At 41.8% G+C, this 12,604-nt stretch overlaps 1 protein-coding gene across 1 annotated transcript in view; it reads left to right on the top strand.

The window, feature by feature from the left end:
* drosha (drosha ribonuclease III) overlaps window positions 1–12,604 on the top strand; it is a 166,350-nt gene that overhangs the window by 2,098 nt on the left and 151,648 nt on the right. The window contains exons 2-6 of the mRNA XM_037693767.1: window positions 1,012–1,846; window positions 1,915–1,983; window positions 6,498–6,756; window positions 7,984–8,125; window positions 12,072–12,238. Of these exons, the coding sequence (XP_037549695.1) occupies window positions 1,014–1,846; window positions 1,915–1,983; window positions 6,498–6,756; window positions 7,984–8,125; window positions 12,072–12,238 (1,470 nt within the window). The 5' untranslated portion in view covers window positions 1,012–1,013. The remainder of the gene's footprint in view (window positions 1–1,011; window positions 1,847–1,914; window positions 1,984–6,497; window positions 6,757–7,983; window positions 8,126–12,071; window positions 12,239–12,604) is intronic.

The raw sequence follows: 12,604 nt of genomic DNA, 5'->3' as shown, positions 1-12,604 counted from the left end.
TGTTGATCTTCTGTGCTGGTCCATCCTTTTGGCCAGTGGCTGTTTATCCAAAAAAGTTCAGTCTGGTCCTCTGGACATTCAAAAAAATTTTGAATGTCCAGAGGACCAGACTGAACTTTTTTGGATTTTTCTACCTGGATTATTGAGCATGTATCAGGATACAGTGGCTGTTTAGTTTCCCCGATGTAAGACTGATCACCCTCCTGACACTGAACAACATACACAATATTACTCTGTTTGTGCTGGGGGACTGGATCTTTGGGATGAACCAGTCTTTAATGTATTTTGGGGTTTAAAAGCCACTGGGACGTTATGTTTAGAAAATAAACGTCTCAGTTTCTCTGAAACTCCCTCAACATCTGGAACGACCACTGGTCTGGGTCTGGGTTCCTCCTTTTCACCGAACAATGTTAAACAGCAGATAATAAGAGCAGCTCTTGTCACACAGAGACACTTTGGTTTAGAAAGCATACAGTGTATGTTTACCAGAAGTTTAATATGACTGTTGTTAAATAATAAAAACTACTGCTCCAAATGAAGTTTAAAATGCTTCTTGACTTCAGCACAGGAGCCAAAATAAAGCACTTAGTTTGCACAGTGAAAAACTAACCATTGCATATTGTTAGCATGGCTAACTGTCTCTATGTGCCCTTGAAACGTGCATCTTCTGGGATGAATGTGAAAGCTTTGGAAAAAATGTAACGTATTAAATTATGTGCAATAAAAATATCTAGATTTAGACTGAATATTTGTGATGTAGTCATTTTACATATTGCACAATGAAAACTCTGGATATATTGAATATGTTTGTGACATTCCAGCCCTTATTTCAGTTCTAATATAAACTTTTTGAAGATGAGACTTTGGTTTGTTACTGGAAACCAGTGTTTCCAGTTGTTCTAGTTGAAACAAGGAGCTTCAAGTCTGAAATGACCAGTGTTGGATCTTCATCGATCCTTTTTATTATAAGTTTGGAAAGAACAAAGATGCTGAATGTGTTTGTCTCCACAGCGATGTCTTTCCATCAGGATCGAGGGGGTTCAAGAGGAGGAGTTCCCCCAGGTCATCATGGTTCCCCTCAAAGCTACCCGCCCACCAACCTGAGGCCGCCCCAGCCTCCAGCTCCCCACTACCATTATGATCCCCAGGCCAGTTTAGGTTACCATGGAAACAGTGGCTTCATGCCCCCACATCCTGACTTCATGCGGTACCCTCCTCCACCACCGTCCCAGATGCACAATGCCCCCAACCAGTGCCCGGTGCGCCCGCCGTTCCCAAAGCCCCTCACCCAGCAAGGCTTTCCTGACCCCCCACCCAATTTCCCACCTCCTCCTTTACCAAGTTCATCAACTGGTCCCACTCCAGGAGCCCAGGCTTCTGCTCAGAATTCCTATCTACCCTACATGATGCCACCTGTACCCCCACCCCCAATACCACATCCACCCATGCCTCCCCCCGTCGCCTCTCAGTCATTGAGATACCACCCTCCATACTCCTTGAACTACCCTCGCCCTCCCCACCCTCCATTTCCTCCTCCCACCTTCAACCCCAGCTTCACCCAGAACCCTGGTCCCTTTCAGCCAGACCACAGTGTCAGACATGGGGGGCCATACTCGTACGAGAAGCCCACGAGCACCAGGCGATCTCCAGAAAAAGGCTATCACCGCGACGACCACAAGCACAAGGGCCACGCTTTCAGCGACAGACACAAATCGGAGTTTCCCGGAGAGAGGAAGGAGCGTGGGAGAAGTCCTGACAGGCAGGGGAGAAGTGAGGGGGGGCGCTACAAATCTGAGCACGACAGAGGACGGACCCCTCCCAGACACCGGAGCAGGGACCGCAGCAGGTACAGGACTGACTGAAAACAGCCGTCCTCTGGTTTCAAACATGCTCTAACTCTCCGTGTGTTTCCAGGGAGCGGCACCGTCACAGAGACCGTCTGAGGTCCCAGTCGCCTGAAAGACACAGGAAGAGGCCTCGAAGGTAAACACAAACTTTTAGTTATTTGATGAAGCAGCTGCGACGTTAAAGAGCAAAACACTTCAGCACATTAAGCACATCACAACCGCCACGATGGAAAGGTGTGTGGCTCATTCTGTTAGCAAAATGTCTCAAACCACAAGACTAATCTATGAAGGCAGTTATCACTGGATGTACGTCTACAGCTGATTGAGTCAACTTGAATCAAGATGGCCGCCACAGACAACTGAATGATTACAGCTCCATCAGTTTTACAGATCTTGAGCTACAGTTTGCTGTGGCAGTAGCCGAGAGTCATTCCTAATGCTTATTCTGAGGTCTGACCGATAGTGCAATATCTTTACTTTTAAACTTTTCAAAGAACTGTTTGGAGTAAACTGTATGTTAGCAAAATATCTTGTGAACCACTGGACATATTTTATTTAAACTTTCAGGAAACGATTATTGTTGACCGTCTAATTGAGTAACATTTGAAGCCATTATAGTTTAAAGGCTGCCACAGGCAACTTATTTTTGAAAACGTTAAAACAGTTCAGTCAGTTTAGCAAAGAATGAGCTACAGTTTGGTGTGGTAGTAGCTGAGAGTCGTTCACAACACGCACTCTGAGCGTGGGCTCTTAAAAGTATTGCAAGAGGTTGTGGAAAACTTTCAAGCTTCAACATCTAAAACTGTCAATTCTCAACAGCAGAGCAACTTTAAACTGAGGCATTAAAGGCCATGAGCATTTCTTTAAAGCTATGCTAGGCCTTTAATTTTGTGTTGGGACCCTCCACAAAGAGCTGATGTCGACTTCCTTCTTCTACACCGGCAGCTCCTAGAAGAGTTCTGATCCTGAGAAAGATACTTTGATGCTTCCTTGCTCGGATGCTCTGACTTCTGTTGTAGCTCACTTTATTGTTCCTGCAGCTCAGTCTGAAGACAAAGTCTTAGATTAAAGTTACTGAAAATTATTTGGTTTCTTTATGAAATACACATTTGATATTTGTGTACGAGCAATTTTCAGTCAAAGTTGTGCAACTCTGCCACCTGCTGGCAAACATCGTTACCTGCAGTGTCCTAATGAAAAGAATCTTGTTTCCACGTCGTAGGTCTCTAGTTGGTTTATTGCACTTTAGAAACAAGAAGACTGCAACAAAATAAGTAAATAAATAATAGTAAAGTTTAACAAAAATCTTAAAAGTTAGTTATAAAAACAGGAAAGTGAAAAATGAAAACCTCTAAAACTTTATATCGATCAAGTCAAGTTTTTCTTTAGGGGGAGCAGTGGTTTTCTAAAAGCTTTTACTTTTTCTAAGGTCCATTTTTCTTAAAATCAGGAGCAGCATCAGTGAAACCTGCCTCTACTTTTAAGTTTAGATATGAAACCTCTACATTTATATATTTTTGACGTCTTTGTTCTTCAGGAACAAAAGTAAAGTTCCTGCGAATGAGACGGAGCCAGAGAGCCTGAAGAACAGATGATGAGACCTGAACGTCTCTCAGACAGAAAGCTAACAAAGTGAAGCCAGCACCTTTGTTTCATGCCGTTTCTTGTTCAAGTCGAGCAGCAGTGTTTTGGACCATGTGCACATTCTCTGTGCTGTGCACAAGTAGTTGCATTCTTCTACGTCTAGTGGTAAATGCATACATTGCAGATGGGGACTAAGTTGTGCCCTTTCAGCAAAGAAAGAAAAACCTACAGAGATCACTGAAATTATTTAAAGCTGACAGATTAAAAAAAACATTATGGAAAAAAAAAATCTAATGAAAATCAGTGTTTTGTTATTTTGGTTAACCAGAACGACACCGCCTGGCCAAAAAACAAGTCTCCACCTGGATTTAATTAAACAAACAGGTCCGAGCCTCCTGTTGGATCATCACTGCACGGGTGATCATCTTTCAGCTGCAACAAGTTCTTTAACTCCAACTGGTGCAACGAGTCGCTTCTCATTTCTTAAACAACCCTGATGAAAGACTCATGACGTGGTCGTGGAAAAGATGTCAGTCTGTTCGAGAAGGGTCAGATCATCGGCACCAAGCAGAGGAAACATCTCAGGAGATTGAAGAAACTAAAACTGGGTTAAGAACTGTCCAACACTTTATTAAAAACTGGAAGGACAGTGGGACCCATCGTCTTCCAGGAAGAAATGTGGCTGGAAAAAAATCCTGAATGATCGTGGTCTGTGATCATTTAAACATTTGGTGAAATCAAATGGAAGAAAAACACCAGCAGCACTCAGGGCTGTGGTTAATAGTGAAAGTAAGAATATTTCCACACACAATGTGAAGGAACTCAAGGAACTGGGACTGAACAGCTGTGTAGCTTTAAGAAAACCACTAACCAGTGAGGCTAACTGGAAAAAAAGGCTTCAATTTGCTAAAGAGCATAAAGATCGGACTCTGGAGCAATGGAAGAAGGTCGTGTGGTCTGATGAGTCCAGATGGACCCTGTTCCAGAGTGATGGGTGCATCAGGGTCAGAAGAGAGGCAGGTGAAGTGGTGCACCATCATGACCAGTGTCTACTGTACAAGCCTGTGGGGGCAGTGTTATGATGTGGGGTTGCTGCAGTTGGTCAGGTCCAGGTCCAGCACCAGTATGAGCTCAAAGACTGAGGTCAGCTGACTACCTGAATATACTGAAGGACCAGGTCGTTCCATCAACGGATGTTTTCTTCCCTGATGGCACGGCCACATTCCAGGATGACGATGCAGGATTCATCGAGCTCAAATTGTGAAAGAGTGGTTCTGGGAGCACGAGACATCATTTTCACACATGGATCCACCACCACAGAGGCAGTGCATTCTTTAAACTAATGACGGCAGTTTGACAAAAGTACTTTGGACCCCTGCCTAATATTTTGTTGTACAGCTTTTTTGAGGCCTCTGCAGCTGTCTGCAGGTGTTTTCGTGCACTCCTCATGCACACTGCTCCAGCTGTTTTAGGTTTGAAGGGTTCCTCCTCCTTCCACAGATCGTCAACATCATGTAGACCAGGACTCACCTGCCCACTTCAGAATACTTCAGTGTCTAGTTCTTAGCCATTCTTGACTTTCCATCTGTGTATAAACTGACGGCTTCATCACTTTCAAGATATTTCAGGTGAGATTTGTGGCCAGTATTTTTCCAAGTCAGTAGGTAAAGTAATCGGACCGTATGGTGAAGTCAACACGGACCATGAATCGGGTGCAGCAGGGGGACGTGCAGGAGCATCACGTGACACTTGAACTCCACTTTAAAGGTGGAGACGTGCCGTTGTTTCAGTTCAGTTTATTTCTGCTTCAGGTTTCAGTCCTCATGTTCAGGAGTAAACCAGTTTCTTGGGAGGTGCACATGTGCGCTTTATATCATGTATCTTAAAGCTTATATAACTGTCAAATACTTATTTATAAAATTAATCCTACTTACAACATGTTCTACAATATTATTGTTTACTATATTTCTACTGGACCTTGTAAATATTGCATTTACTCTTTCTCTTCTCGGTACTTTATTCTGTACTCGAACTCTTATTGCATGTGTTTATTTTTTCTTTTTGTCGTAGCGGGTCGAATCGGTTCTCAACATTTCATTGCACTGTTGACCTGCATGTGACAAACAAACAACATAACGTTTGTCCAGGATCAGATAGTTTCTCAGTTTGACTGATAAATGATCGATCGAGCACTCGCATCTGTTGGAGGTAATTCAAACCATCAGAATCAATGAGTCACTCTTCTGAACATGAACCACCTTTAGGATTAAAAGACATTAAGAAGAACCAAACTTTAGCTGCTTGTTCTGGCTTCTGCTTCATAGCTCTGTGGGAAGCTAAATTAATAATTATTGCATTTTTGGGACTATAAGGCACATTTAATATCCTTTAATTCTCAAAAATCGACAGTGAGCCTTAAGTATTAACTCTGGTTGTTAATGACCGTGAACTGATTTTATGTGGTTATTGTGAACGAGTTGAATAAAGTTTGATTTATCTAACGCACACTTGTTTTTATTAATGCACCTTATAATCAGGTGCGCCTTATAGTCTGAAAAATACGGTACTTAATTAATCAGATAGTTTTCTTTATCACGTGGATATTATTAGTACAGATTCCTGTGTTCAACAATGTGGATTATCTTTTTAAATGAAGATGTAAGTTTTGTAAATTTGTATAAATGGTCCAATTTTCAAGTTGTTTAAAAATGATCATGTATTGGTTGTTATAAATGTTAAATCTTAAATCAGCAGCTCATAATTTTACAGAAAGGCATTTCCCTTTTGTGTGTGTGAGTCGCTTACGTTTGATTCTAACCCATGAAAAACAGTTTTTATGTGATTTAGTCCAGTTTTTAAAGTCGCCACGTATGACTGAATGTTTTTCAATGTTTTAGATCTTTTGAATAAAAAATTTAAAAAATCACGTTTGGCTTGAATGGAAATACTTAAAGATAAATATTTAAATGTCTTGGAAGCAAAAACAAACGCATTCTTTCTGTCCTTCAGACTCTTTCCATCGATCTCTTAACGTTAAAGGCTCTTTGAATTTTTCCTCGACCCTAGCCGCTCGTCAAGCAGAGACAGGAAGCGAGGTCGGTGGGAGGAGGAGAAGGAGCGCAGGTCGGAGGGCTCCTCGGGGCCGAGCAGGGCGCGCAGCCACTCCTCCATCAGGAGCCGCGACAACGAGGAGGCGTTCGGTGACCGGCAGCGGGACAGAGAGAAGGGCGACGAGGAGAGAGACGAGGAGGAGTTCCTGAAACCTGCCTGGATCCGCTGCACCCACGCCGAGAGCTACTTCTCCAACGACCCCATGGACCAAGTGGTAGTGCCTTTTCCTTCACTCACAAACAGGATGTTCTTTGTCTTATCTGATTTAATCTGCTGTGTTTTTGTTAAATAATTAAATTACTGTTCTGTCATTTTGCTAACAATGCACCGTTGAAACGTCTCTCAGCTGGTTGAACCCTTTTCTCTGAACTTTGACCTTTTGGTCAGTTTGTGACAGGTCAGACACCTGATCTGAGTTTTATTAAAATAAAGTGCGTCTACTTTCTTTGTGGACTTCACTCATAAACTGACCGAGCACAGCTCTGCTGGGACAGTGCCTGTAACAAACCAGTTTCAAAGGGTTTAGGGTTTCATCGAGACTGAAAGCATCCTAATTAAATATGTTTCTCCGACTGCATTCAGTTTTCTGTTTTAGTGACATAATCAGGTTTTGACAGTTTTCATAATCAGATTTCATGATTTTTGTCACATTTTTTCAGCTCCTGATGTCTCAGCCGGTCATTATGGTTTTCATTTTAACATGGACCTGTACAGTTGTGTGTTTATTATCACATTAAGTCCGTTTCAGGCATGAGATGTGTCGGATTAATGGTTTCACAAGTCGATTAAAGTGAAGGCGAATTGTCTCTCAGACACCGGACACATTTTACTTTCTCAAGTTTCCTTTAGACATTCCTGCAAAAGTGATGAAGAGTCACAGTGAAGGTCTGACTGAAGCAGCTGGAATATATATTTTACATTTTTATACAACTTTGTCTTAACTATAGAAGTTTATTAGCTTTTACTGGGTCCAGTTAAAGCTAAGAGAAGTGTCTTCAAATCGTTAAAATATGAACTTAACTATAAATTGTTAATATTTTTTCTGCTAACCCTAATGGAAGCATATACAAGGTAACGAGTATTGGTCCAAGCACTGAGCCCTGAGGAACTCCATGACTAAGTTTGGTGTATGATGAAGATTCTTTACATTTACAAACTGGAATCTATCAGATATGATTTAAACTGATGTAGAGCTGTTCCTGTAATTCCAACATCCTATTGAAGTCTCTGTAGTAGAATATTGTGATCAGCTGTATCAAATGCAGCACTGAGGTCCAACAGGACCAGTGTAGACACCTGTCCATTGTCTGAGGCCATGAGAATATCATTAGAAACTTTCACCAGTTTAGATTTGGTGCTGAGCTCTAAAACCTTCTGTCTGTGTCTGTTTAATGTTGAAAATGAAAAAGTGAACCACCTCACAGAAACCCGTGTGCTTCAGGGCGACTCCACAGTCGTGGGCACCAGTAAACTACGTGACCTTTATGGGCGATTTGAGGAGGAGCTCGGAGGGAGACAGGAGCGAGCCAAGGAGGCGCGACCCAAATGGGAGCCGCCCAAGACCAAACTGGACGAGGATCCAGGTGTGTACCACAGCTGCTCACTTGTGTACCTTTAAAGTCTGAGCTTCACTTGAGATCTGCATTGTTGTTCAGTATAATTGCAGATTTAAAGTTATTTACGATTATAGTTTAGTTTTACTAAGACCTATTGCTCTTGAAAGTGTAGACGGCAACCCCTTATTTTGTCTTTGTAGTTTTGTTGTTGATATTTTGTAAGTTTTACAAAGTTTTTTTTTTACTTTGAAATCTGCGTTTTCACTAATTTTCACTCCAGTACTTGACTATATGCAGGAATATGTTTCGTTAAGACCTGAAATATTCTCCCATAAACAGGCTCCTTGTTAGTTGTCATCAGTTGTTGACGCATGAACTAAACTTACCAAAGAACCAGTTTTAAGGGGCAACCTGGTACAAAAACACAATTTGATTCCATTTTTATAAATGGAAACTAAAAAAAAAAAAAAAACTAAATACAAGCTAAGTTTCATATAAAGTAGTATTTAAGTATTTTTAAGGTAGGGAGTGGTAGAGCAGAGGTTGGAGATGGTGGGTCAGTGATCGGAACATCGTTGGTTCAACTCCCGGTGCTGACAACATCAAAATGTGAGCGGGAAAGATGAAACACCCTCACCTGCCTCCTCTCTCATTCACCCCACTATGAGCCTTTGAGCAAGGCTCTTAACCCCCACCATCTGCTCCTCTGGGCGCCCTAGATATCAGCGCTCTGCTCCACACAGAGGGCTGCGGTAGCTCGGTGCTCTGTGGTCGCATCAGGAAATGGTGACGGCTCGGATCAGTTCAACTCGGCTCATCATGGCTGGAGCAATAAAGCATGTCCTGCTGACACACTGGTTGACTCACTCCTGCTCTTCTTGTACCTGGAGCGGTTGTGAACGCTGCTTTAAGTTCATCCTGGGTCAAACGTAAAATCCAAGTGCAGTTTTCAACTATTCTGCTTTTGCCTGACACTTAATGTCCATCAAGGACTATTAACGACTCTTAAACGCCGTCATATCTCGGGTAGATGCTGAACTGAATTAAAGTAGTTTGGTTCCTGGCCTTTAAGATGATGGATCATGTTTAATGGAGTAAAACTGCTTGGACCAAACTGGGTAACGACGCAACACAAGAAGGATCCCAAACTTTTGAAGTTGCGTCTGGTGTAAAAATAATCTCCGAGTCCATGTGCGACTTGTTCGCTGTGGCGCCCCTGAAGAAGGGAGCAGCCTAGAAAATAAATAAAATTAAGGTGATTCTTAAATAACTTTTGGCTGAAAACTACAATTCAGTTCATTTTAGTTAATTTAATCCCAGTATTAATTAATTATTTAGTACTATATTAATTATTTAATCCCATTACTTAATCCCAGCTTTATTTACCAACAAACATTGTCTCAGGGCACTGTACAAAAACATCCACTTACCGGTACATCATTAAATGCCAAAAGGTAAAGGTTACCATAGCTAAGGAAGCAGCAGATTGTGTTGAACCTTCACTTTGTGACAGTCTCCCATCCTGAGCAGCACATTGGTGACGGTAAATAGGAGAACAATCCTTTTAACAGGAAGAAACCTCCAGCAGAACAAGACGGCCGTCTGCCTGGACTGGCTGGAGACGGACGGAACGAGACTGAAGCAGAGAAACAAAGAGTGGCGGGTCCAGGTGGGGTTTCTATGGGAGGAAGGACAAAGAAAACCACGTTAAAGACCGAAATAAAGACACTCATGAACAGCAGAGAGAGTGAGGAAATGTTGTCAGTTTGCCTAAATCTATAGCAACATAACTCAGAGATAAGTCAAGAAACCCAAGCCAACACTAACGATAGGATTTATCAAAAAGGAAAGTTTTAAGCCTAGTCTTTGAAACAGAGCGTCAGCCTCGAGGACAGAAGCTGGAAGTTGGTTCCACAAGAGAGGAGCCTGAACTGAAACATCTGCCTCCCGTTCTGTTTTTGTAAACTCTAGGAACCACAAGTAAACCTGCAGTCTGAGAGCGAAGTGCTCTGTTAGGAAAATATGGAACAATAAGTTATCTAATATAAGATGGAGCTAGGTTGTTGAGAGCTTTGTAGGTTAGAAGTAAGATTTTGAAATCTATTATGGATTTGACTGGGAGCCAGTGGAGAGAAGCTAAAACTGGAGATGATCTCTCCCAGTAACTCCAGTTAAGACTCTGGCAGCAACGTTTTGGATTAAATGAAGATTTAAGAGTTTTTTGGACACCAACATAATAAACACAATGTACCAGCGTGACAAATGCATGGACCAGTTCTTCTGCATCATGTTTAGATCAGATGTTTCTAATGTTAGTGATATTACGCAGGTGGAAGAAGGAGGTTCAAGTAATGTTTTTAATGTGGGGGATAAAAGACGTGTCCTGATCAAAAATAACACAGAGATTTTTAGCATTAGAGCTGGAGGACAGATTAATGCATCTAAGGAGGGAGAAAGAATGAAAAATTAATTCCTAAGGTGCTCAGGTCCAAATCCCAAAACCTCAGTCCTGTCTGAGTTTAAAATCAGAACGTTTAGGGTCATCCAGGTTTTTATGTCTTTAAAACATGCCTGTTATCAAACTTGTCATTCAATAAACAGTTAACTGTTCATGGAGGCTGCAGTTTCAGATTATTTTTCAGGTTTTGCCAACTTGTCTAACATTAGTAACAAAAAGGGAAACTATACAAAATATTGTTGGACTGCAGGTTGTTTTATTAAAACACACAAAACATAAAATATAAAGCAACGTGGGTGCAAGAATGGGAAACACCAGTGGTGCACGGCTCGCTGGTTGCAAACTAAAAACTGCCTTTTTTAAGCCTCCAGCAAACGCAGCTTGTATGTGTCGAACTGCGTTTTCATTGGGATTATTTTATAGATCGAGTTAAAATGGGAACAAACTGTGACAGACTGAGCTGAAACTGGTTGTTTCGCTGCTTTCTGTTACGTGTCGACGCAGCACTGGTTCATCCCTGCAGTCGCCTTTTCAGTGATTTCCAGGTCGAGGCCGAGTGACTCAACAAACAGAACATTTCTCTGAAAATCCTCAGGTACACTGAAGGAGTCGGCCACGTTTAACAACAAAACAGATGAACACAGAAGAACTAAAGGTCAAGACCACTTTAAATACCTTTAATTATAAGTTTGAGCTTAGAAGGAAAATATAAAAAACCAGCAACAGCTTGTTTATTACAGCTGTAGCGTAAACATCACTTTGTCTTACAATTTAATTGTTTCTTTAAATAGAACCTGTCCCTGTGTCTATTTTTATTTGCAGGACTTTAGCAAGCGTTAAACTTGAGCAATTAGAAAAATAAACTGTTGTTCCACTTTATTCCTAACAGGCATGAAATTAACTGTTTTTTCCAGGACTGCTTCAAAGATGATTTCTTCACCATGTTGTGTGAAGGCTTGTCACTTTGACGATGTATTTCTGCTCCATAATAATATAAATCTCACTTTCTAAATCTTATTTACTAAATATGTGGCTCTGGGCGCTGATTTCACAGTAAAGTGCTTGAATTAAAACGTTGATTAGACTTGAAGACCCAGCTTTAGCTAAGAGCCAGAAACCATTCGGCTGAATAGTAATTATAATCCTCAATTTGGTGTGAGCTTTCGTTCCTTCTTTAATTATTTTTTGTAACGAAGAGTGAGAGAAGAAGAAAACGAGGGGCGACTCTGGCAGCTGTGCTCCTCTTTTAATCTCACATGTGCACGTTGGAGAATAGAAATGCTAATAAACAAGGATGTTCAAACTCCTAACTTTTTTTATTTGCTTAAAAAGTTAATTGTGTAACAAATAAAAAAGGTATATTTAAAGGAGAGCACATGCCCATGTGGTTAGAAGCTTTAGTTTTGTGGAAAGTGGTAAAGGGCGAACTGATCAGAGCAGCTTAACCTGTGGACCAGCTGCGTTTAGACGCTCTTTAAAGTTCTGACGATTAAAGTCGATGACGTCCCTTTGCAGACGACAGCAGCAGCGAGTCAGACTGCGAGTCAGACGAGGAGGGAAGCAGCTGCTCCAGCAGCTCTGACTCCGACTCCGAGGTTTTTGATGTCATCGCTGAGATCAAGAGGAAGAAAGCTCATCCTGACCGGCTGCACGAGGAGCTGTGGTACAACGACCCGGGACAGGTCGGTCCCGTCAAACACAAACACGCTTTTATTCCAATTTGCTGTTAGACGCATCTTACAGAGCAACAAAACACGAGAAACGTTCCCAAAGCTCTTACAGACTTTTCTGTTGTGTACAATCATTAAAAGATGAATTTCTTGTTCCTTCACTTTTTTATTTTTTTAACCCTTTATTTACCCAGGTAGTCTCATTGAGCCACGACAACTCATTTTCAAGAGAGACCTGTTTAGGAGCAGATGGTGGGGGTTAGGGGCCTTGCTCAGGGGCCCAGAGTGGGGTGAATGAGGGTGGAGGGAGGTGTGGGTGTTCCACCTTTTCCACCCACATTTTGATGTTGACAGTACCAGGAGTTGAACCTGCGACTT

This window comes from Nematolebias whitei, chromosome 20 (assembly GCF_014905685.2).
Source record: "Nematolebias whitei isolate Nwh7 chromosome 20, NemWhi1, whole genome shotgun sequence".
Lineage (NCBI taxonomy): Eukaryota > Metazoa > Chordata > Actinopteri > Cyprinodontiformes > Rivulidae > Nematolebias > Nematolebias whitei.
Note: the sequence above shows the minus strand (reverse complement) of the source record. Positions and strands in the feature narration are given on the sequence as shown.